At 36.8% G+C, this 26950-nt stretch overlaps 1 protein-coding gene across 6 annotated transcripts in view; it reads right to left on the reverse strand.

Annotated features, from left to right (window-relative positions):
- Positions 1 to 26950, reverse strand: part of TM6SF1 (transmembrane 6 superfamily member 1) — a 41118-nt gene that overhangs the window by 10697 nt on the left and 3471 nt on the right. For 3 of the 6 annotated variants that reach the window (XR_011969362.1, XM_072619602.1, XM_072619577.1), the window contains exons 2-9: positions 23244 to 23347; positions 18108 to 18205; positions 12998 to 13101; positions 11951 to 12033; positions 11220 to 11341; positions 9464 to 9568; positions 7109 to 7201; positions 6764 to 6883 (exon numbers count right to left, since the gene is read on the reverse strand). Coding sequence is in view for 5 of the 6 variants with exons in the window: in XM_072619602.1 (XP_072475703.1) it covers positions 6764 to 6883; positions 7109 to 7201; positions 9464 to 9568; positions 11220 to 11341; positions 11951 to 12033; positions 12998 to 13101; positions 18108 to 18205; positions 23244 to 23347 (829 nt within the window). In the remaining variant the exon portion in view is untranslated. Of the gene's footprint in view, positions 1 to 3913; positions 4111 to 6763; positions 6884 to 7108; positions 7202 to 9463; positions 9569 to 11219; positions 11342 to 11950; positions 12034 to 12971; positions 13102 to 18107; positions 18206 to 20750; positions 20773 to 23243; positions 23348 to 26950 lie in introns of those variants that run through there. The other 3 variants (XM_072619593.1, XM_072619612.1, XM_072619618.1) reach the window with 3 other exon arrangements.

The raw sequence follows: 26950 nt of genomic DNA on the forward strand, positions 1-26950 counted from the left end.
TTCATCCCTTACCAGTACCTTTTATTCCTGTATTTCAAACCGCAATAATTCAAGTCATGGTCTCATTTTAAAATTTTATTTGAGGTATTTAAACCTTGGTTTTTTTTTTAATTTTTCCAAATTCAGGATAAAGTAAAACAAGTGGAGATAAGTCTAATGAAGGAAATCTTTGGAATGGATGATCCTTTTTCCATGGTGACATTAGTGATCTGCCAAAGACAGCTTGTTTCTGGATGGTGGATGATAGCAGATCAGATAAAGCTAGTCACTGGCTAAAAATTAACTTCTTACGTAAGCAGATTTAGTAACTGATATTTTCTTTTATGAAATTAGCACTTATTTGACTCCCTCCTTTACTTTTAAATAGTGTTTGTTCTAGTCTCCCTAGTTCAGTGTTTAGATAGTCAAACAAGTCTATGCAGTAGACTAGATGCCCATTAGATTGAGGAAAGTTCTCAATCTAATCCAAGGGAAAGAGATATCTACTGATCCTTTTCTAGGGTAAAATATTTCATATACTTATTTGTACATTACTGCAGAAATCCAATTAATACTATAGTCATGAAAATCTCTGTCAATGGCAGTGGGGCCACCACATTTGGATATCATAGCCCTCAATGTGTCATATGAAGGAGAAATGGTACTAAAGAACCAAAGATGGTAACAGCAGCTGAATTTTACCAAGTATTCACAAACGTAGTCCATGTAAATACAAAGGTAGTCCATGCTGGAGGCAAAGCAATTGTGAAGGCATTAAGAGACTGCTTTTTCAAGTATCTAAAAGAAGGGAGGAAATCAACAGCCTGGAAAATTATTACTATTATTATGTATACCTATATTTCTACATATGTGATATGTATACCTATATATTATACCTTATATATAGGTATACATATACATACACACCTATATATAATATATACCTATTATTACTAAAAGTAAAGATGAATAATAAAAGTTGACAAATGGAGGTCTGCCAGTTGCTGCCAACTTGTATGCCTACTTTCTCATCCCTACAAAATGTTCATCTATGCCCATCAAGACCATCCTTTATAAGAAAGCAGGTAAGACTTTCACCACAATAGTCTAAAGCCCAGTATATCTTTTGTAGTCACAATTGATTTAAAGGTGTAGAGAGTGTAAGATTATACTGTGTTTAATGTTTGTTAATATAACATTGCCAGGTGTGTCCCATGCACACGTCAGAATCATTTGAGTATCCTGAGAGATATAACAGAGATGACTATGTTCAAAGATCTCCAGTTATCAAAATCAAGTGAGGCATAAGCCAGGCAGTTAATTATACTTGCCAAAAGTATCTGCTACAGTCTTGGAGAATGATCAGTATAGAGTCCCTTTAAATGGTAAGGCCCTCTAGATGCTTTGGTTGGGGATAACACTGTGCTGATTGCACCAAATGCCAGAATATTTTGAGATACGTAATCACTCTAATGAGTTTTAGAGAGGAGAAACCAATTGCATAAAGCATGTATGATATACAGAGCATTGATCTGCACAATTCATAGATCTGGGCAGACACAGGGAAGGAGCCTGAACTGAACCCAGAGGTGAATAGAAAGAGCAGAGCAGGCAGGATTGGTTTTGGGGAATTACATTAGTAGTAGACAGGAACATGGTGGGCATGACTAGGCTGGGACGTTTTACCAATGAAGGACATCATCAAAGACTTATGACCAGAAAAGGAGGTAGGCAGGTCATGCAGCAAGGCCAAAAGACAACCGGTGGATGGGGTATATGCTCCCATTAGTCATGGTAAGAGATCTAAAGACCTCAGAATGCTTAGTGTACTCCTACAAGGTGACCTGGAAGAGTCAGGCAGGAACACAAGAAGCAGACCAGTTATGGTCTGCACCTTAGGAGGAAGTGTCCATATTGATGAGTTTACGGAGTTATCAAAATACACATGCTTTCCACGTTTTACAAAAGGCACTAAGGAGCAGTTGTTCCTACATCCAAAAATGCAGAATGTGGAGGCAAAAAATAGAAACTATGGAAGAATAAAAGCATATTGTTCTTTCTAAAGATTCCAAAACACTTCATATTTCACTTTATAATTTTTGAAATTAGGAAATTGTATGTTCAATATTATACCTATAACATTGTACAAAAACACTTTATATTGTACAGACATTGGCAGCCTCAATTTATAGATTAGGAACTAAGACACAAATTATGCATTATATCCAGATTCACAGAATATCTGGTAAAGCCAAAAACAAAACCCAGATTTCTCAGTCTAGAGCTCTTTTTTTAAAATGGCAGTTCAGATGCCAGGAGGAAACAGGTTCACAGGAGCCTTTATTGTTTGACATCTTCCAGCATCATTCACCTCAAAATAGATTTTATATTAAATTATATGCCACGGCTTTGATTTGATTCTGTAACACCGAGCTATCTTCCAGGATACTTGAATTGATTTGTCTAGCACGTCCCATTGCTTAAAGGAGGCATTGAATAAATGTTTGTCAGAGCTGCTGTTGAACTAATTTTTGACACACCATAGCTAAAATAAATGAGGATATAAAGTGTCTGAAAGCATCCAACAAATATAATAAATAACATCCTCTAACCAGTCGAGTCTCAGGCCATTTACCAAACTTCTAGGGAAAAGAAAAAGACAAAGATAACTACTAAACTGGTGTAGCAGCCAGTTGCTGATACAGTATAGTTTCAGGGCAATGGAAAAGGATGTCTGCTGAAACAGTGACGATGCTGGAAATTTGATAATTAGCAAATCTCTCTATTGTCAGTTAAAATTCAGATACTTCCAGGAGAAGCAACACATGAAATACTTTATACTAAATAAAAGTGCACTGATTCGATCCTTTACTGAAAACAGGTTTTGATGAGGAAAGCGTAGAGCAGTGCTCAGTTGTCTGGGGTAGAGAGAAAGCAGAATCAAAAGGGAAGGAATATACTAATACTAAGAGGATAATCGTCCCAAAAGGAAAGGTTGGGGAGCCAAGGATAAATTTAACTGATTTTACAACATTGCCAAGGGTGAGGCCTGGCGGAGATATTGGAAAATCTGTTTTTGGAAAGGAGAAAGCTTTTTTTAATCCCTTCTGTATCAAAATGCCCATTATTCTTTTCCTTGTTCTTAATCAAAACAAAACAAAAAATCCTTCCCTTGTTCACCTACAGGAAAAGAACACTTTCCTGATAGGAGGAATTATTTTTAAAAATAATTATAGCTTTTGCCAAAGAGAAAGAAAAACACATGTTGATAACCCAACGTTCTAACCATACACATGAATCTGTTCTTTGCAGTTTCTCCTTGGAGATTTAGTACCTGAAAATAAATTAAGAGACTTTCAAGCCTATTTTAAGTTGAAAAAGTATGGGGTTATTTTAACTTTTTTTAAGGCTCTGTCTTATAATTTTCATAGCTAGTAAGTTTTAAAACTTATAGCTGTCTAGTAATAGAGTCAATATTATCATGAGAAGTAGTGCATTCCCCAACATGAGGAATGTACACAATGACTCATTGTCAGGGATCGCCCAAAGGGAATTTTCTTGCATTGAACAGGAGGTTGGAATATATGACCTATAAGATCCCTTCCATTTACAGATTCAACGATATTCTCAAAAGAATACAGGATTGTTTCTATTTCTACTGAATTTTTTTTATCATAGTTCACTGACATATGATAATATCCTATATAATAATATCACATATATCAATAATAATGTGTGACCTATAGTGCTCTCTCTGTTACAAAATTATTATCTTCTTTAACTGTCTTAGAGAAAAGACAAATCTTTGCTCTAATACTTATGGTCAAAGATTTTGTTTTTTTGGTTTGTTTAGGGTTTTTTTTTTAAAGAACAGTTCTGTATTTTTAGACCCACTAACACAAAACATAAGATAGAGTTGGAGAGAGGAAGTTAGTAAAAGAAAAGTTTTTTTTTTAATGTTGTTACATCTCTGTTTACAAAAATAGTTGTATTTTTGCAACTTGAAGAAGAAATCGGATTTGCGGGGCAAGCTTCAGGTAGTGGAAAGTTCCCATCATTCAAATCATGGTTGCTCAGAAACACCTCCCCTGGGGATTCACCCCAAACTTGCTTCCTTAGATGCTTCTAAACCTTCAAGGAATACCAAAAAACAAAAACAAAACAAAAAACCCAAGTCTCCTATGGTTATTTTTAAAGGTTTTTGACAGCTATCCTATAATTGTAATTGCCGCAGCAGCCAGAAATACAATTTATTAAGTTCAACCTCCAAGTAGTTTAGTATTCCTGATGTGACCAACTTGAGTCCAAAAACCCCATCTGAGATAAAGTACGAGGAAAGCCTGTCCCTGAGCCCTTATAAACATAGGTTTATAATAGATAGCACGAGTTCTCAAAAGACAGGCTATGACCCTCAAGAAAATGCTTGTGGCCTTTATGCAGATAAAACCTTCTGACAGAGCTGAGAAGTAACAAAAAAGTTGCAAAAATGTAACATTGCTGGATACAGAAACCCTAATTAATGTTCTGGGATTAAATTCGTTAATACTATTTTTTGAAAAACTAAAACCACATACAGCTTACAGCTACCTAAAAAAAAAAATCTATGCATGTATTCGATCAAATATTAAAAAGTTAATTTGAAATGATGTTTCATTTTCCATTCGGTTCTACTTACTATAAAGTAACTTACTGACAAGTATAATAAAGTTATAACAAAAATAACAGTTCTGGGTGAAAAAAACTATGACTCAGCTTGTCCAAAATTCATGATAAAGACTTTTAAAATTAGGTGACATGCTGTTACCTTTTCACAAATACAGGCACAAATTTTATGACAATTTCTGATTACCTTAATGCCTAGAACCAGGATTGTGCTTGAACTCTCCTGAAATTTTAAGCTAAGACCTTTGGAAACAATATTAAATCAAGCTGCAAGAGGGCTGAATTGATAGGGAACATTAGAAGCTTCATTAACTCTTTCAGCACTTGTGACTCACATTTAAACTCATACAATCGAGACATGGCTAAGATATAAATTTTGCTTGCTGCTCTAAAAATATCCTTTTTTGATTCAATAACCCTGCAAAGCCCAGGACACCCTTTATTGCCATCGTTGCTACTGATGTGGATACAAATGGTGCCCTAAGGGTCAGTAAGAGTCACTTTCCCTGGCTCTCTGAGAAAGTTTGAGGCTCATTCTATAGCCCATCCTGCAAATTGAGGGAATCCTAATGCCCTTTCCCCCTTATCTTGAAATGCCATGCAACTTGAACCAGAAGAATTGCTTTTGTCCTCCTTATCCTATGTTCCCTATCCTGTCATTCATCTTCCTCATCCTGTATCATGACAACTTTTCCTTTTCTTACAAGCAACCACCTTCCTCACCTTGTTTGTACTTATCGTGTCCCAACTCCTCCTTAAATAACCCTAAAAATTACATCATCTTCCTACAGACTATGTAACTTTTTGTGTATCTAAGTCTGGTTCTTCTCCTACATCAGTGCCTTTGTTTAGCTCCTTGCTAAATCTCAGGCCCACCGCTTTTGCATCAATAAAGCTCCCACTGGCTAAAGAGGTCTAAGTGAATTCATTCACATCTGAACCAGCTCTCCCAACTCTGATCCCCCAATACTACTATACTAATGTTAACTAAATCCATGTAACTTTGAGTTGAACCTGCTTCTCAAGTTTGCTTGAACAGGAAAAGAAAAATTAAAAAACAAAATTAGCATATAAGTCAGTTACCTGCTGGTGGAAAAGACCCAGCTTTGTTTTGCCATTTAAAACCATTCTTACTTTTTTTAATCATTCATTTGCTAATATGTCTATTTCTTGTAAAGTGCCAAGAGATTGTTTTGTTTAATTTAAGGACCACTGGTTCTGTTTTGCCCTTAGGTGGAAGGGGTTCATTATAATGAACTTTTGTCTCCGGTGAAGAGATATGTAACTGTAAACTGTAAATAATGAGAAATGTTAGTACAGTTTGGGAAGAGAATAAATAATCCAGTCCGGAGGGACAGTGTGAAAATTATCATCCAATAGTAGAATACCCATCTCAAAAGCCACACCTTCTTTCTAATATAACCAGAGGCCTAAAATCATTAGTATAATTACAAATTATGTACTTCTCTAAAACTGGGGCTACTTCGGTAGATCTCTCTAGTTTTACTACCAGGGCTTCAAAATATAATCAAAAACACATCGTTACAAAGTGGGGGAAAATCCAGCCTCCCACATGTGGCTTTACATTTAAATAAGAAAGAATGAGACCAATAATCTGAGTAGCAAGTTATCTAGGGCTTTAAGTCAGGGGAAGAATTTCCCCAAAAAATCAGATTTCTAAGCCCTTTTCTGTGGGCATAGGGATATGGGACTAAGAAATTCTTCTCTGATGAGAAGTACAAAAAGGGTTAGGGTTTTTCTGTACTAGTTAAGAAAGTACTTAAGGGCAACTATTTATTGTAGTGAATAAAGTGCCAGGCCTGGAGTCAGGAAGACTCCTCTTCATGAGTTCAAATCCATCTCAGATATTTACTAGCTGTGTGACCCTGGGAAAGTCACAACCCTATTTGCTTCAATTTGCTCATCTCTAAAATGAGCCAGAGAAGGAACTGGCAAACCACTCCAGTATCTTTGCCAAGAAAACCCCAAATGGGGACATGACTAAAAAAGATTCAACAACAATTCCAAAGAAAGCACTGACGTTATGATCTAATTTTTATCCATTCAACAGTAAGAGCTAGAACATCAGAAAATGTTTTCATTGAGTGAATATCCTTAATACCTGGGCTAGTCCTCCAGCATGAATGAGTGATATGTCAGGCATCCAAGAACATCCAGGAACCATAAGGCCGTAAAGTGCAATCACAAAGAATGGGACAGAATAAAACATATATGCCAGCATCTATAATAAAACATGAACATAACTGTATTACCACTCACATAGCAGAATGGAAAAACACTGCCCTTGTCATCTGGAGAGATTAAATACTTAATCCATCCTGATTAAAAAAAGGACAGAATTCACCTGTTGAATACTATTATATGTTCTGGCTATACAACAACATTTTACCATTTTTAAACTGAAAATTACATGAATAGCTCTTCTAAGTTTCATTAACTACATTACCTGAAGTTTGGGATAAGCAGCAGGATCTCTTATGTAGGGCTCTTGAAACTGTATGTATAGTCGGCAAAGCTCAGCAGGGCAATCCAAAGCAATCTACAGGCAGAAATGATTTTATTATTAAAGGCATAATTCTGTCCCACTAGTCACAGTACTTCTGGTTAAGCTAAATTTATTGTGTTTAGATCACAAACTTCTCAGCCATTATAAGAAACTTGGAACTCAAAGATACTCAATACCAGGGAATGAAAAAAGAAAATCTATAGAGATACATTTGAATTTATTCTAAGGAGAGTATAAGTATGTTAATGGCTGAGTGGGAAATGAAATGACATTTAGCTTCCGGAAGTCTTTTAAAAATACTGCCAAGCCGAAGCATCCATTACAAAAAAAAAAAAAAAAAAGAACCTGCTTTTGTATGCAGAGACCACAATTTGAATTCAGTTTGAATGATTTTCTGAGCAAGATCAATTCATCAATAGACATTTATTAAGCACTTATTATGGGGCCAGACACTGTGCTAAACACTGATGTTACAAAAAGAGGCAAAAGATAGTCCTTGCCCTCAAGGAGTTTAGAATCTTGGGGGATACAACATTCAAACAAATATATATGGAGCAAACTATATACAGGATGAATAGGAAATAACAGATGGAAGGCACTAGAATTAAGGGCAGGTCAGGGAAGGCTTACTGTAGGAGTTGGGATTTTAGTTGGGATTTCAAGGAAGCCAAAGAAGTCAGTTGTCAGAGCAAAGGAGAGAGAGCATTCCAGGCATGGAGAACAGCCAGAGAAGATGCTCAGATCAGAGATGGATGGTCCTGTTCATGAAACAGCCAGGTCATTGGATCTCCAACTCTCATAAGAAAAAATGAACTTCTAATCTCCATTTTTTCCAGTAATCGAAAAGATCACCTTTTTCATTCTATGGGTTTAGAGAATTTGAGCTTTGGCGGTGGGGGGAACTGTAGTAAAGGAACAGTTTGAAAGTAATGTCTATACTCTGACTTTAATCCATGAATTTTAAAAGAACAGAGCCAGTTACCACTGAGGCAAGCAGGACAGGCACTACACTGTGAAATAGGCAATTTATATTTGGGAACCTTCCACTGTTCTCTTCACTGCTTTTCTATGTACTCTAGCACAAATTCTGTGATCCAATTTCCTAGGGCTTTGCTCTAAGCTAATTAGGTCTAAGATGGTAGCTGACAGCATTCCAAGATTTTTACCCCCTATCCAAGGGTATTTGTATTTTGGTAGGGGGTTATTTCAAAATTCAAAGGAATTGATGCCTGACTCAATGGAAGCTCTCTCCACTGCCCTAAGCCCAGCTCTCTATAGTCAAGGCCAACCCCATCTTGTACTTCAACTTTGCTGTCAATAACAAACTCTTGGGCTGCATAACCTTTGAGCTATTTGTCGATGATATTTCAAACAGAAAACCCCCATGCTCAGATTACTGCAAGAAGGAATTTGGTTACAAGGGATTTGGCTTTCACAGAATCATTCCTTGGTTTATGTGCCAGGCTGTTAACCTCACCCTCCATAATGACACTGGCAGCAAGTCTATGAGGAGAAATTTGCTGAGACATTCATTCTAAACTACACTGGTCCTGACATCTAAATAGCTCCCAGTTTTCCATCTGTACGGACAAGATTGGATAGGTGAATGGCAAGCATGTGGTCTTTGGCCAGCTGAAAGAAAGCATGAACATTATGGAAGTCACGGAGTACTTCAGATATCAGAATGGCAAGAGAAGCAGAGATCACCATTGCTGACTATGGTTGTGAATTCTCATAAGTTCCTTCACTTTATCTTATTTTTTTGTCTTAATTACCAAACTGTTCTTTCTGTAGCTATGAAAAAACACCTTCCCTTTTTCCCACTCCCTAGTCAGCTCTCATACCCTGAAATCCTTGTGCTCTTAACTTGTTGCAGTCCATTCTCTTTGAGTTTCATTTCCCTTTTCCTTACACAGGTCAGGCTAGACTGCAGAGTTAAGTTAACCATTAGGAAATTAAAACTAAACCATAGGAAAAAAAGGATTTAAAGGAATCTCTTAATTTGGGATAATAAAAAAAGATCAGGAATCTGTTTTGGGTCATGAGTTTGCCTGCTGCCCCTCAAACAACACCTTCTTCCTTATTCAACTTACTCCCAGAGGTAATTGCCCCACAAACCTTCCCAGAACAGCATCTTTCAGTAGATGATGGTCTCTAAAAATTCCCAGGATATCCAATAAGAGGTATATTTTTTATAATATGTATAAAATTGTGATGCAAATATTCTCATTTTTATTTTAAAGCATAAACATTAAAAGTTAGGGTTAGTATCTTATTGAGATTTTTTATGCTTACCAAACCTCTAAATATGCAAAATCCTGTTGCTAAGATGAGATACATAACAAAGATCAAATCAAATGGTCTTCTTAGCAATCCCTTCTTCTGAGCTTCTTGAACAACCTAAAATACAGCATGTAATTAAAGGACGGGCTTCGAAAGAGCCAAAGAGAACAAATCCACTGTATTGTCAGTGTTGAAAGGACCTCCAAAACAATTTTAGGAATCACGTAAGCTACACACTAGCTGTGAACTTTAAAAAGTTACATCATCTTTTTTGTTGTAAAATAAGGAAGTTGGACTAAAAGGTTACTTCCACCTTGAAAATACCATTGTTCCCAGTGTATCTACCAATCAGCTTTTGGACAGTTGTTGTTGATAGATAGTTACCAATATATACATTCATGCTTATCTGTGTCTGTGTTGGCATGTATATATGTGTATCTTACTGTTATCAGTGCTATACAAACTATACTGTTATAATCATATTTTAAGAATTTCCCATAGCTCATTCTTTTACAAAGTGAATAAGCATATCCCTGATAATCTTTTTTTTAAAATAAATTTATATTTAGGGGAAGTTAGGTGGTGTAGTAGCTAGAGCACTGGCTCTGAAGTCTAGAGGATTTGAGTTCAAATCTGGCCCCAGATACTTACTAGCTGTGTGACCCTTGACAAGTCACTTAATCCTGATTATCTCTCTCCCCCCAAAAAATAAATAATAAATTTATATTTTATAGCTTAGACTTTTTTTTAGCTAGACATATCAGTAGTAGGAAATTAAAGGGAAGATTTTTTAGAAAAAGAATGTGATTTGTTTTGCAGTAGAGATCATAGGAAGATACCTGAAAGATCATTCTTGATCACTTTTACTTGTGATGGATGTTAAGTTACTAGCTGTTTTGATCTGGAACCCATCTCTATGGCACTCCAGTTTACCCTGACCATTCTGCCTTGCAAGTTGGCTTGACCATTTAAACCTCTCACTTTCCTCCATCACAACAATTTGGAACTTTATTCATGCTGGAAAGATCTCATTTTGTCCAATTATGGGGAAAGGCACATGATTCTGTCAAATCAGACCTCTCCCTGTTCTCCTCTCTGCATGGGAAAGATCTTGAGATTCTGGATTATTTGATATTCACATATACTGATCCCTCTCAATCCAGATAAAAGGTTATATTGTGTTTTAGCCCATTCAGATAATCCTTTAATGCACTATACTTTAATGCACAATATAACCACCTAGGAGCATGGATTAATGTAATTATTATACCAAAGAGTGCCTTAAGCTCAAGGGAGTCTACTTAATCAAAAATTGTGGATGTTGTTTATACCTGGAGGCAGCAGTGGCTTGTGAACCTAGGTAAACACTAAGCTGAACAAGGACAAATGAAGAAGGGCAAAAGAATTTAGCCAGACGTTGGGTGAATAAATGAAGATTCAGAACTTTCATAACATTAAGCAAACCCAAATCGCCGCTGCTATATTAAATGAAGAAAGACGATGAACATTAAGAACAAATGTAATCACATGTGCGTGATTCATCAAAGACTATGTGCAAGTCAAAATGAGCCACATAAATCAGACCATGGTCTGAATGTCTTACTCATCTTAACAGTTCTCATAAACCCAAAATCATACAGTTCATCTACAGTGATTAAATACACAACTGAAAAATGTTTTGATCCAAAATAGCCCAAGCTGATGTAATGGCTCCATGTAGTTGAGACCCGTGAATTAAGAGTGAGTTATTTAAATGTGAAATGATCACCTTTGAAGGGTAGCTGCACATTTCTACTGGCTGTCTATAGATCCTGAAAGCAGCCCATATGGGAAGACAAATGTATGGCAGACTTAAGAAAATGGCAGGACAAATTCGTGTTCCATACTTTCCTATTTAAAAAAAAGAGAAAAAGAAATTATGACTGATGCATTAAAAAACTCTCCACTATTGCATGTTATTTGAAATTTAAATTGATTAAAAGCATGTAAACATTCATACAAGTTCTATCTTATTACTGTTGTAAAAGTAATATGAATTTACCAAAATGGCAGATAGTGCTTTCATTTAAAAAATAAGCTTTGAGTGACTGAAATATCTACTGAGTTCTAACAGATGTTGGATACAATTCAAAATAAAGAATCATGAAAAATGTTTTGTTGATACAAATAGGTAAACACTTTATTAAGCCCATAATGGAGAGAATTAACAATATTGCCCTATCTGGTTTGGGAACATATGGAAAAGAAATTACATGCCTTCTAAACAATCAGAAAATCAGTAGTAGCAGATCATCTATCAGACATATTTAAAAATTGTTCAAAGGTAGTTTTGAGGAAGAAATTATGAAAGAAAGAGGATTTTATAGAATAATTTGGCTATAAAATAAGATCCATTTAATATAAATTTAATCCATTTCATTTAAATCTCAGTAATAAGAACTACAGACTAATTTACATTCTCAAAAACAAGGAACTGAAACTTAAGATGACATTCCTTACCCACAATGTTTCCAGGAAGAAAGACCACAATGCTCATGATAATAGATCCCACCCAGTACAAGCCAATCGATCTGTAATTTTCCCTGCAACAGAGATTCTTCATTTAATCCATCAGTCCTAGAAAGTTACTGATAAGAAATCTCTGAGCATTTATTAATGTCTTCCATTTAAATTCTACTTAGTAAATAAACTGAGGCCTGCTATGTCCAATCAAACATAAAGGAACATTACTGCTGAAATTCCATTTCAGTACACAGCACACAGTGATGTGGTCTTAATGCCCCATTAGAATGACAAAATAAAGCAGAAGAAAAGAAAGCACTTTTATGTATATCATCAAACTGAATTTATTTGCAAATCACAAAAACAGAAGAGCCAGCACAGTGGAATAGATTGAAGGCTGAAAGTTGGGCTGACCTGGGCTCAGGTCCTTTTCTGACACACATGACCTTCATGACTGAGATGGGTCAAATCATTTGAACTCTCAGAACCTCAAGCCAGCATTATAAGATTACAAGGTACAGTAGAGTTACTGAATTGTGTCAGTGGCAGGAGTTTTCACACCTGAAGCACCCTCCACTCATGAAATCATAGGTCTGGATAAAAATATAAATGAATAAAAGCTTGGCTTTCCCTTGAAAGAATGAACAGAGAAGAAAAGAAATGAGATCCTGACTTTTAAAATTTAATTCTGTGCACATACTTTTTATATTCCATTTGTTTAAGCAAGGGTAGCTAAGTGGCAAAATGTAAGATGTGAGTTCACCAAGTGACCTTGGGCAAGTCATTTAACCTCTGTTTGCCTCAGTTTCAACATCTGTAAAATGGGGATAAGAATAGTACCTATCTCCCAGGGTTATAGAGGATAAAATGAGATGACATTTGTAAAGTGCTTTGTAAACCTTAAGGCACTATACAAATGCTGGCTATTATCACCAAATGCATGTATATTTATTTCCTTTGCAGATGACAAATACCAAAGTCAGAATAACAGTATAAACATGTATATGAAGAGACTTACTCAAACACATATATGAACAGACTTACTCCCATGCTATTGCTGCCACCATAACAAGATACATCATATAATGAGCAGAGCCATCCCAGTAACAGATCACGTGCCCATACGCAGTGTTCAGATATGGTTCACCCTAAGGAAAATGGGGGGGGGGGTGGAAAGTAAATTTCAAAACTGAATTCAACATTGATATGTAATTCTTCATGTACAATTAGCAAGTTAAAATTTCATGGTTAACTAATAATGTGTTTTGTTTTACCTACATATACCATAGGATTAAGAATTTATCTTAACATTTATTTTAACAAAATTTACTGTAACACAGTTTGGGGATATATGTGGGAAATTTGGTCAGCTACATATACCCTCTCTCTTTCTGTCACTGTCTCATCCTTCTTGTCCCTTTTCCTCCCTACCAAAACTTTAAAAAACTTACTTTTGAGTGATTATAACTAAATTCTGTCATGGACTTGTCTCATACTAGACTGTGACTTTATAAACATCCTTATATATACATATCAATTCCAGTTTCCATGATGAACATTAGGAACAATGTAGCTATAGTGTTACTCATCCCACAGTAAAACATTGTGGCCAAGACAAAACTTATGGAAATGCCGGTTAAATAAATCTGTTTACAGCTAGAAAGATGTTTTGGTGTGTAACAGGACCACAGTAACTCCTGCCATTAAAATGAATACTTATTTCTAATCACTGACTTTCAAAGGCTGTGTAAACCAAAATCTATTCTTTCTTCATGAGTGGTTCTGTGAAATCTAGACATCATTCAAGTGCATTCTCTTCCATTTCTGCTAATATACACAAAATCATGAAGGTCCATTAAAAATCAATCACATAACATCATGAAACAAAAACAGAAGCATAGACTACTGTATATAACCATCCAATCAGAATCAATGGGACATTTGCTAGCACTCATAAACAAAGTACATTTTATAAAAATAGAAGCAAATGAACATCTTGTTCAGAAGATGGTATCTCTGAATCGGATCTGGATTTCCCCATCACATATTAAAATATAGGAATAAGAGTCCTGGTCAGGGAAAGAACATACTTTAAGAAGGCTGGTAAGATTATATTTGTGAATATTGAGAAGTTCACCAAAAGGATTTTAAACTGAAAAGGAAGAGGGAGAGAGGGCGCTACCTACGTATATCCTTCAAGGTAGATAACATAGAGAATTGCTATAATGCAGTCAGAAGAATAAAAGCAGACATATCCCGGAGAACAGCAGTCACCCAGAGGTTCACAACAAGCAAAATCCAAAAATAGAGCTATGGCATTAGATGGTTATGAAAAACACACAAAGTATACATAACAATCAAGATGAACAGAGATACTACCTAAAGGAAGTAAATTTGGTTAAACAGATATATTACTGAGTTATAATTACTGAGTTACTATGATAAGACCCATAACTATAACATATCTCTGAAAAGTGTTATCTTATTCAAGAGAAACAAGATGAGTAAAATGGTGGTGGTATGTGTGAAGTAAGAGAAAGGAGTGGCAGGTATTAAGGTAAAGCAGTATTTTATATAAAAATTAAGAAAATATACTTATAGGAAGGAGTCCAAACTCAGTAGGGGAAACATGGTAGAAAGCATCTGTGGGAACATCAGTGGAGGCAGAAACAAGTGACATTTTTATTAAAGTATAACTAGAGACCACTTGGACAGGAGGAGAAAATAGATGAGTAGTGATACAACCTCAGTCTCTAAAAGGGTAAATTCAAAACTTAGCACAGTTTTTACACAGTTCTTGGTTCCACCAAGGTCACATCCAGATGTAGCATGACTTTCAGATGAGTCCTTGTCCAGATGTGTCAGGACTTCCAAATGAGTTCTCATCTCAGCTTCCCCACAGACTCCTCCCAAAAGCCAATTCTTGCTTCTCAGAGGACTGATGTTGAGATGACTTGAAAACCTAGCTGAAACATGAAGCACTCATAACCTCTCAGAGGCTCCGATCCCCACCTTTCTATCTGGAAGTGGGAAGCAAGTTTCATAAGTCCTCTGGAATTGTGTTTAGTTGTACTGGGCATAGTTTTTCAAAGTTGTTTGTCTTTACAATATTGCTATTATCGTATAAATTTTTCTCCTGGTTCTGCTCACTTCATGATGTCTTCCCAGCAAACAATGAACTTAGTATTTGAGTCTAGAGATAATAGGAAGCCCAGAAGCTCACTGAGTAGGGGGTCAATGTCAGGAGACTAATACTTTAGGAAAAATCACCTTGGCAGGTCAGTAGAGGAAGGACTTGAGCAGAGAGAGAGTTGAGACCAAGAGACTAGTTATAGGTTATTGCAGTAGTGTATGTGTGAAGTGATAAGTGCCTGAATTAGGGCTATGTTTTAGGAGTGAAAAGGACATATAGTTAAGATGTTACAAAGATATAAACAACAAATTAGGAATGTCAAGGATGACACTAAAGTTTGTTGGGCAGGTTTATTGGGAAGATGGTTGGTTCCTTCAACAAGAATAAGGAAATTCAGAAGAGGAGAGAGTTTATTGTAGAAAGATAATAAACTCTGTTTTGGACATGTTGTTTAAATGCCAGTGGAACACTCAGTTGAAAATATCTAACAGGCAGATAGTGATGAATGACTATAGTGCAGAAGAGAGACTAGAGCTGGATATATAGTCAATGGTCAAAAAGCATTTATTAAGTGCTTACTAGGTACTGTGTCAAGAGATGAGAATACTTAAGAGAAAAATAAAAGCAATCTCTGCCCTCAAGGAGCTTATAATCTAATGGAGGAAGCTGAAAAGGGGAGTGGGAACCCCAAAGCCATGATGTTTCTGGAGTCAAAACCAAGCAAGGCAGCTGGTGGGAAACAAAGAGTATACATGTAAAGTTCTAGGCCCTCTCTAAAAAGGAGTTTATTGCTCTGTCCTCCAGTCAGAGAAGACAGGCAGCTGAGGGTACAGAGGTGTTGAGTATCAAAGCTAGATCAATCTCCATGACAACCAAGCAGAGCCGCTGATGGAAAATGAGAAGTGGATCTGGGAATTCTCTGCATAGGGATAATAAGTGCACCCATGGTAACCGATGAGATCACCAAGTATGATAGCATAGAGCAAAAAGACAAAAGGGTCCAGGACAGGGATATTCATGGTTACTGGGCTTTACATGGATGAAGAACCAGCAAAGGAGACTAAGAAGGCACACCTCGACAGACCAAGAAAGAATCAGATGACAACAATGTCACAAAAACCTGGAGTGGAGAGTTTATCCAGATGAACTGAAAGATCAGGACTGCAGAGATGTTAAGGAGGATGAGAAAAGGTTATTGAGAGATCACTGGAAATTTTGGAGAAAGTGGTACAGTTGAATACAGTTGAATAATGAGGTCAGAATCCACCTCTTGGAGGGCTGAGAAGAGAGTGAGAGGAAAAGAAGGAGATAATCATTCCAGTCCATGGAGATTCAGTTCCACTCAGCAAGCATTTATTATGCCCCACTACATGTAAGCCCTGCATTGGGTGCTGGGGTTACAAAGGCAAAGACAAAATCTAGTCCCTAAACTTGAGTGTCTTTAGGGGGACTGGCTGAGGAGCCTGCTTTCAAACAGGCATAAAGATGGGTAATGGAGAGCCCAACTGCCCAGTCTGGAGCATTTTCAGACATTCTGTACCTGATTCTGGTCTGCTAAGCCACAGGATGAAGTTATTTTTTTTAATTGGCTCCTTCCCTCAAACTGAGGTACATTCAAAAGGCGCTAGTTAACCTTTGACCTTGGTTTGGCTTTTTCTTGCTTTCCATGTTCAAGTGAGAAGACAAGGACTAAGCCTTCAGTGGGGAGAAAAGCCTTAGGTTATTTTTTTTCCATTTTTTTATTTCTCCCCATTCAGGAACACACAAACCTGCTATTGCTTCTTCTGTCATTGTCATTATGTCCATTCTTCCTGCTGGTGAAGCTGCTGGGAGATGGCTATGGCTTTCTGAACTTAAAAAAGTCAGGAGAGCAAGTTCCAAGGGCTGGAGTCCCTGGTGGGTTTTGCAGCCATGCAATCCAGCATCAGGACCCTGAGGAATGCCTTTTGAACCCAGACAAGCAGTAATGGAGACTAGGAATCAGTCTGTGGCTATGCCACATCTGGACGTGAACTTTTGGGACCAATGTTATGTAGAAAATCACATTGCCTGAGCCCATTCCCTAGGGACTAAGGAGAATATCACCAAGATTTAAAGGGAAAAAATTGTATGTTGTATTTCCTTCTTAGAAGTAAATGCCCCTTTATAAAATCTGATTGATGCTACCTGGTAAAATGGAACTGGGATGATAATTACTAGCAGCTGACAGTGGGAGAATGAACAGAAGAGAATGAATTGGAGCCTGGAAAAATAATTCAAAAAAAAAATGGACAAGCAGAGAGGACGGAAACAGCTAGGAAAACATCTTCAGTATGCACTAGGATTTTCCTGAGTCTTCTCAGGTTTGTTTCTAGTTGTTCTTCACATCCTCTTTTCTGGAATTCTCTAAGAACTCTAAGAATAAGAAGGCAAACATCTATTTGTCTTGGGTAGCATAAGCTTCCACCTGTGCATGAAGGTCTAACCTGAGCTGGAACAGATGACCTCTTCTAGGTGTCCACCATCATAATCAGCTTTTTATAAACATTTCTTTAAGTACTTTCTATGAGCATTTTTTAAGCACTGTTGGGCACTGTAATAAGTGTTATGTAAATGAGACTAGATTAAGTTTTTATCCCTAAGAAAATGAAGTATGTAGATAGATGAGTTATTAATGATAAAGAGGCAAATAAACATTGAATAAATACATAAAATTAACATAATTACATTAATTGCAAAGAAACATTTAGTGATATTGGAAAGTGAAGAGGGAGTCTTAGGAACTGAATGTTGAAAGAAATTAGGAATTGAATGTTGAAAGAAATTAGGAATTGAATGTTGAAAGGAATTACCACCTATTTTCCAATCCTAACTGCTTGATTTTGCTCATGTAGAAACAATATGTGGCAGTCACTTAAAATGTATTATTGCATGTTCACTTATCTGTGGTAGGATACTTGTGACATGTGTTTCTGGTCATATTATTTTTTTATTATATTAGGGGAAAGATTTAAGTTTAACAAACACAAAAGGGTTACTTACCTCTTTCAAGTAATATGTCATGAATCCATCAATTATACCGTCTTGTTCAAGTCCTATAATAAGGTTCACCACACTGGTAAAAGCAAACACTGCATAAACTAAAGAAATAAAAACAGTGATTACAAATACTCAGAATATCATCGGATTAGTATTGTCCAATAAAACTAGAAGAATCCCAAAGGATTGTTGCTAAGACACTACGGAAGGTGTCAACATAGGCCAATAGAATATTGCACATTAAATCAAAAATAAAGCACACGTGAATATAACATTGCATAGGAATTCAGTCATCCAGAAACCCCATCCATAATCAAGTCAAAATAAAGGCAGTTAAACCCCCCAAAAAATATTTTCTTAGTAGTCAAAGTACTGTTTAAGGTCAATGTATTCAAACCCATTGTTAAATTAATACTTGTCTGATTCCCTTGTTCATTGCCAAAAAATTAACATATTTGTGGCTAATAAGTGTTAGTTAATTGAAGCAGGCATGAGAACTTTAATAAAATACACTATAAAGTTATTGTTTTGCCTCATTGAGGTTCAACTAAGTAATCTTTCCTTAATCCATAGGATCATAAATTTAGAGCCAGATGGGACCTGAGAGGCCACCCAGTCCAACCCCCTCATTTTCCAGATAAGGAAACTAAGACCCAGATACACTGAGTAATTTGCCCAAGTTCACACAGGGATAGTAAGTAGCAGGGCCAGTATCTGGAGCCCAGTATTTTAACTTCAAATGCAACAACTCTCTTTCCACTGTCTCTATAATCCCTCCTCTTCTTCTCTTACAGCAATGCTCACTTGATGTGACAAGTATACCTTAGGAAATTTAATGACATTGCATCCTGGGCAAAATACCAAATCACAAACATTGAATGACTTCTTGTATAAAAGTTATCACCCGTACTTTTCCTCATTAAAATATTTGCCAACATTTTAGTTTACATGAGTATTTCCTGAATATACACAGTGAAGTAGTTGTCAAGGTTATCTTTAGGATCTTTACTATTGTACCACACTCTCTGGGGCTTGTCCCCTAACATCTACTCATACAGTCAGGTTGGGTCTCCAGCAGGCAAAATCCTTCTCCCTTCGGGTTCTAGAGGTAACTCTGAAGAGTTGGGAATTGTTCTAATAATTTTGCTTGTGAGTATTCATACAGTGTGCCAATGAATATAAATTAACTAGCTGAAATAAATTAGCCAGCTAGAGTTAATTAACAGGTATTAGAGCACAGAGCACCTTGTTAGTTACATTAATTGGGGTTGAGGGGTATAGGTCACCTCTCTCGTGCTCTTCCCTCCTGTTTAATATTTGCTGGCCTCATCAAATCAACTTGAGTATTTTTGGCAAAGTCTGTAGTCTTACATCTTGTACAGCTCTCTGGTGACATGGAGAAGTTCCAACATTATCCTTTTTAAATATCACCCCCAGTATGTAGAATGAAGGAGTTTGGGGGAAAGTACATGTGGCACAGTTCATTTTTTTAAAAAAAATGTGGAAATTAATATTTTTCAATATTTCTAAATAAATGATAATACAATTTAACAAACATCATTTAAAATGAAGACATATATAGTATGCTTATCAAATTTATATATAGCATGAAACTAGGAGGGAATACACTGAATGACAATCCAAAAATATCTTTATAGTTTAGTCTAATGGGCCAAAAAGAATAATATAATAATAATGATAGTTGATATTTACATGTTATTTTAAGACTTGCAAAGCACTTTACATGTGTTATCTCATTTGATCTCCACAACAACCCTCAGAGGTAGGTGTTATTATTATCCCCATTTGGCAGATGAGGAAACTGAAGCAGGTGGGGTAAACCTCTTATGCAGGTAAGTCTTTTATGCAGGTAAGCCTCTTATCCAACTAGTATCTGAGGCAGAATTTGAACACAGATCTTCCTGACTCTAAATCTAGCACTCTAAATTAAATCACTAGCTACAGAGGAACTAAAAACTTTTAATTTAGTTTAATAATGATAAATGTAGTCTTGCATTTGTATGCAAAAAACCTAAATGGCACAAATATAGTGTGGGACAGGTAGTGAGAGACATTAATTAAAAAGACCTAAAAAAACCCACCAAAAAAAGCAGATATAATAAAAAAACAAACATAGCTTGAAAGAAGAGATATGAGAAGACAGCTCCACACCATCTGTTTACAGAGATAGGAGGTCCATTATGATTGCATGCTGTATGTATTTTCTTCGTGTCTTTAGAAAATACTATTTGTTATATAGGATGGCTCTCTGGGAGAGGTACTGTGGGGAGAAGGAAAATTATAATGATATAAAAAGGCAAAAAAAGTTTATTTAAATAAAAACACAAAAAAAGACAAGCATTTTAGTGGAGTGCAATCTTAACATGAGGAAAAGGTATCACTTGGCAACCAAAACTGCTAATACAATCTTGAGTCAAGATTGGTGTCTAGAAAAAAAGGAGGTGATAGTCCCAAAGTACCATACTCCATTCAGACCATATCTACTACATTATATTCAGTTCTGGGGACCACATTTTAAGAAAGATGTTGATATACTAGAGCTTATCCAAAGGAAATGACCTGTATTGTGAAGGAATTCGAAATGGTACCATATAAGAATAAGATGAAGGAACTGGGAATGTTTACCTTGAAGAAGAGGAGGGTTGGGGGTACCTCATTAACTCTCATCAGTGTTATTATTATCTTTATGTGAATGATTCAGAGATCTCCAGAACAGGCATCAGTCTCTTTCCTAAGCTCCGGTCCCACATCAACAACTGTCTATTGGACATTTCAAATGAGAATGTTTTGAAGACATCGCAAACTCAACATGCCCAAAATAGACTTCATCATCTTCCCTCAAAACTCACCTCTGTTTAAAACTTCCCTATTTCTATCAAGGCTGTCCTATTTCTAGTCTCCCAGTTTTGTTACTTGGGTATTACCCTTGAGTCCTAAGGCTCCCTCACTCCATAAATCCAATCAGTTACCAAATCTTGCCATTCCTACCTCTACAACAAGTCACTATTCACAAGCCAACCCCATTATTGCAGATCCTCAGTCACCCCCCTCCTGGATTATTGCAATGAAACTTAATGCATAGAGCTGGGTACAAGATGCAAAGAGGTAGATTTGGTTCTCCAAGGGGGGAAAACTATGTAATAATTAGAGCTGCCCCTAAATGGAATGGGATGACGTGGGAGGTAATAAACTCCCGTCACTTAAAGTCTTCAGAAGCAGAGGCTGGATGACTGTTTGTCAAGATGTTATATATGGGATTCCTGCTCTGATACAATTTAGACTAGATAACTTGTAAAACTTCTCGCAGGATTGTAGTTTAACACTGCCATTTCAGGTGTTATTAACTTTTTGAGGGTCATGGTCTATACATATCTCTCCCCCTCTTTGGTAGTCTATGAACTTCCCAAAATAATGTATTTAAAAGCATAAAACAAAATTCATAGGATTACGAAGGAAATCAATTATATTGAAATGCAGCTATCAATTTTTTTTTAAAAAGCCAAGTTTATGGGGGCAACTAGGTGGCACAGTAAACAGAACACCAGCCCTGGAGTCAGGAGGACCTGAGTTCAGATGTGACCTCAGACACTTACTAGGTGTGTGATTCTAGATAAGTCACTTAACTGCGGTTGTCTTACCCCAAAAAATAATTTTAAAAAATACATGGACCTCAGTTTAAGAGACCCTGTTTTATCACAAGTTTGAAAAGGCATTGGGATATAGTTTAAGAAGCTTGCCTCAGAACCAGGATCACCTGCGTCCAAGTTCCCCTTCTGATACATACTTTCTGTGTGATACTGCACCAATTAATTAACCTCTCAATTTTTATAACTTGAATATTTAAACCATATCTGTATTATAAGGTCAGATAGCTAAGTAAATGGAGGAGTTGGGAATCACACTCAGGTTTTCTGACTCCAAGTCCAGCGTCCTAGTATTTTGCTAAAACATGAAGCCTCAAAAACCCTAAAAGTTGAATCTCTACCAAAGGGGGAGAAATTGCATCCTCTGTAGTCTGAAATCAGAGAGAGATGTCATGATGGTGTTCTGGGCCCAGATCCACCTCTCATTCATTAGGTGACTTTGGGCAAGTCATAGAATCTCATTGGGCTTCAGTTTCTCATCTATAAAATGAAGGGGATAGACTGGATGCCTTCTCATATTCTTTGATCTTGAAAGCAGAAAACTTTGGAAATAATTGGGAAACCACAAGTCATTAAGTCAAAATGATATAGTAGGTGGAATACTATTGTGCTATAAGAAATGAGAAGGAAGATGGTTTCAGAAAAGCTGGGGACTGTGATGAATATGAACTGATGCAAAGTGAAGTGAAAAGAATTAGATCATTGTACACAGTAATAGCAACATTAGAATGATGCACAACTGTGAAAGACTTAGCTACTCTGATCAATACGGTGATCCAAGACAATTCCAAAAATCCTAGGCTAAAATATGCTAATCACCTCAGAGAGAGAACTGATAAACTCTGAGTGCAAATTGAAGTATAATTTTCTCACTTTATTTTTTTTTTGCCTTTTTTGTAATATGGCAAATGTGGAAATATGTTTTGTACAATTTTCCAAGTATAATTGATATCATACTGCTTGCCCTCTCAATGGGTAGAGTTGAGGCTGAATGAAGGGAGATAATTTGGAACTAAAAAATTTTTAAATGCTACAAATAAATTTTTAAAAAAGGAAAAAAAGAAAAATAATGCTAGCATTTGCTTACTTGTCCTCCTCATTCCCATTCTTGGTTCTTTCATCTATCTCTCTATACCTCGGTTCTTTTTTCTCCTCCCCTAATTAAATGATTTGGAGAACCATTTAAGATGTATGTTTGCACAACTGCCTAAATCTACTTACTTTAACAAATAACCCTCAGGCTGCCTTATGGTAATCAATGTATAGAATATGGCATCCCATTGATAACTATGAAATTTCCTATGACCAAGGCAGACAGAGCATTAACTATATTTCTCCTGTTTGCTAAAACATTTCTATCCAAATTTTAAGTGTTGTGAAAAATCATTTACAAGTCAATGTGAAATATGTTTGGCAGAAGGAAAAGCTCCCAACCAACCTCATGTCCAGGATTTGCTATCCCATTAATACCTACCATAAAACAGGGGATCTCTAGGTGGTTTTCTCTTCACAAGGACACGAGCCAACAGAGCTACAATGAGTAGAACCAGGATTCCAGCAGCTACAATTGCCCAGGAACTGTAAAAATTAAAACATGGAAGCTGAGTCACCATCAAAGTAAACATTCTAATGCTGGGAATTTCCTAGTTAGTTGAATACATTCTCCCAAATAATGCTGCTCCGCTATTTGTTTAAGATGGAACTCCTAGGTACAGTATAGTATGCTTCACCATGAAGGTCAGTCTTTGGCACAACTGGTGGCTGATGATAATACCTGAAAACATCTGGCTGGTCGAGTAGTAAGTGATTCTATTTAAATAGTGCTTTATGTTACAATGGGCTTCTATACACATTATTTCACCTGATCCTTATGATAAATAATCCTGTGACATTGTACAAATGTTATAACTGCTCGCATTCATATAGTGCTGGTAGGGATTGCAAATCACTTTACATAGGAATATAGAAGTAGAAGGGACCGCAGATGTCATCTAACTCAACCCCCTCATTTTACAAATGTATGTAAGTGATTTGCTTAAGGTCACATAAGAAGTAAACATCCAAGGTGGATTTGAACCTAGGACCTTCAACTCCAAAACCAGTGCTCTTTCCACTGTACCATGCTGGCTTTTTATACATTAGCTCATTTGATTCTCAACAACTGTGAGGTTTATACTATTACTATCATCTCCATTTAACAGTTGAGTAAACTGAGGCACACAGAGGTAATAAGTGGCATAGCTGGGGCCTAAAATCTAATCTAAGATGCTTCTCTTTCCCAGGGAGCAGACAAAATTCCCTTGTATTAGGCACTTTCCTCACGTGCTATCTCCAGCAGGGGCTCTTATTCTGAGTTGGTGTCAAAACATAGGAAGTAAAGAAGTATTAGTTAGATTCCTGGAGGCTTTGAAAAAGGTTAAGCTTTAACAAGTAAAGTAAGAAGGAATGAGGGTTAAAGGGCAAACCAAACTGGCTCCCATCCCTTTGGTGATCTTGTCAAGGAAGGGGAATTGGCACAGAACTTTGAATAATAGACTGGTGCCCAATGGGAGACTGTTGCCAGGGAAAAGCATGTGATGAGTGCTAATGATCCTTAGAAATATAAAAGGATGGGTCTGTGCTTTGTCCACTTTCTGTCATAAGCCACTCTTATACGATTCTGCTCCCCATATCTGACTCTGTTCTGTATCTGTAATTGGTGTGTGTTCATGGGCACTTCATGTGCTATGTATATGCTCAAGGCTGTACATGGACAGTCGTCCCCAGTCAAGGGACCAGGCCAGTAAGAATATCAGGGAAATCAATTGGAACTGATTGACTGATGGTAAAAGGACAGGCGCATGTCCTGAGAGCAGGCAGGAGGGTGGGCCCAGTGGGCAGCCTCATATTCAACATTATAAGTTAAAAGGTCAGACTAAACAATTTCAGGTCCTTTTTACCTCAAGCCCCAGTTTCAGCCAGTCTGGGACTCTAAATCACTGGGCCTCACATCAGTTCTGGTCCTACCACAGTATAATAGGGTGAAGAAATTGCATCCCACACTTTGTGGTCTTAAAACAAGGGATTCCCGTAGGAGCTTTGCAAACTCAGTAACTGCCCTACAATAGCCCCTTTGAAACCTCAATCATCCTAAATAGGGATTGGGAAGGAAAACTATGAGAAATCAGATAGATAGATAGATAGATAGATAGATAGATAGATAGATAGATAGATAGATAGATAGATAGATAGATAGATAGATACAGACAGACAGACAGACAGACAGATAGATAGATAGATAGATAGACAGACACATACACATATATATACTACACACACACATACATACACATGTGTGTATATATGTGTGAGTGTGTGTGTATCTCTTTGGTTCCCTACTGTTCAAAAAATAAATTTCTATGGTACCTGAGACTTCCCATTTCCTCAGGCTTCCCTTTCCAAAGATTAGGAGCATCTCCAAATTGACAGGGATTATTTCATTTTCTTGGATAAAATTCATATTACTCATGATGAAAGCAACAGCAGAGTCAATCAGCTTTTATAAAAAAGAAGAAAAAGAAACTGGACTAGATCAAATAAAAAAAATATTCATCCAAAAAAAAGTTTATCCACTAGATACACAGTACCATGACAGATGATGTTGGAGATCCAGTGATAAATAAGACAAAAATCCTACCCTCAAGACCCTTGTGATCTAACTGAGGAAGAAAGCCAAAAACATATGAAACATGAGCTGTCTTATCAATTCAAGAAAATAGATGTACAGATGTTACAGAGATGTAAGAAGGTTGTTATATGACTAAGTACCAAAAGAATTACATAAATATTAAGTATTATCTACAAGAGTTTAGCGGATGAGGTAGAGATCAGTTGTGACCTGGAATGGTCAGAGAAATCTTGATGAAGGAGGTGGAATTTGTGCTGAGTCTTAAAGATGGCGGTCAGAAGGCACAGAAGTGTATGGAAAATGAGCAAAGCCATAGTTTGAAAGATAATAAAAAATAAGTGCTATGGTCAGGTATGCTAGAATACATACCTCCCCAAAGCCAAAGCTAATTTCATATTCTCTACCCTTAACAGTTTTGCAACAGCCAGGTATACTGGATAGAGTACTGAGCCTGGAATCAGGAAAATTCCCTTTCTTGAGTTCAAATCTGACCTCAGGCACTGAGGTCAGCTGTGTGACCCTAGACAAGTCACCTAAATCTAGTTGCCTCAGTTTCTTCATCTGTAAAGTGAGCTGATAAAGGAAATGGCAAACCACTCTAGTATCTCTTCAAAGAAAACCCCAAATGGGGTCACAGAGAGTTGGACAGGGCTGAACAATAACAATATGAGTACCAGCATTTTCATTATAATCTTCAACTTAGCCAGAAGGTTTCACTCTCTGTGTCCTGAAATTGTCCTACAATTCAGGAGCGCCCCCCCATCACACCTAACATTACATTATACTTTTCTGAATATATGTAATTTTCATGCTACTACAGCCACCAAGTAAGGCAGCTATTGGCCATTTTTTATCTGTGAGCCAGAAGGCTGGCTGGAGGCCACCAATCCAATGTTCTCATTTTACAGAACAGGCATTTAATGAATGTTTGTTGAACAAACCAGATGTAGCAGCACCAGGCCATAAATGTACTTTTTCTTTTTTTTAAAAGCATACTGAAATAACTTACTTATTTTAAATCTTCCCTATGTTAAAAGATCTGTTCAGTCAGTCAGCCACTCCTTAACGTTAAAGTTCAGTCTAAAAAAAGAAAGTTAGCTCCATCTAGGGCAAGGAGCTGGAATAATGAATGATGAAAAGGAGGGAGGCAGGGTAGAAAAGCAGAGCCAGATGGTCCAAGTTCGAGTCCCAACATGGTTACTAGTTGGCTACATGCCTTTGGGCATGTCAGTTATCTTCTATGAACTTACCTATTTAAATAGGTTTCCCTATTTGTAAAGTTGGGGGGAAGGGCGAGAGTCAGTTTGGATGATCTCTGAGGTCCTTTCCAGTTCTAGTGTTGGAGTTGGATAAAGTGTGCATGCATACTGCATTGCTAACCTTTTGATTCACTTGATAGCAGGCAGTAGGTTATTCAGTACATTATTAATAGCAGATAACTTAGGTCTTATTCACTGTTTAAGGATTATTATATCTAGGTCTCCAGAAGAAACTCAGATCACAAAATTCCAAAA

The sequence above is a fragment of the Notamacropus eugenii genome, chromosome 1 (assembly GCF_028372415.1).
Source record: "Notamacropus eugenii isolate mMacEug1 chromosome 1, mMacEug1.pri_v2, whole genome shotgun sequence".
Taxonomy (NCBI): domain Eukaryota; kingdom Metazoa; phylum Chordata; class Mammalia; order Diprotodontia; family Macropodidae; genus Notamacropus; species Notamacropus eugenii.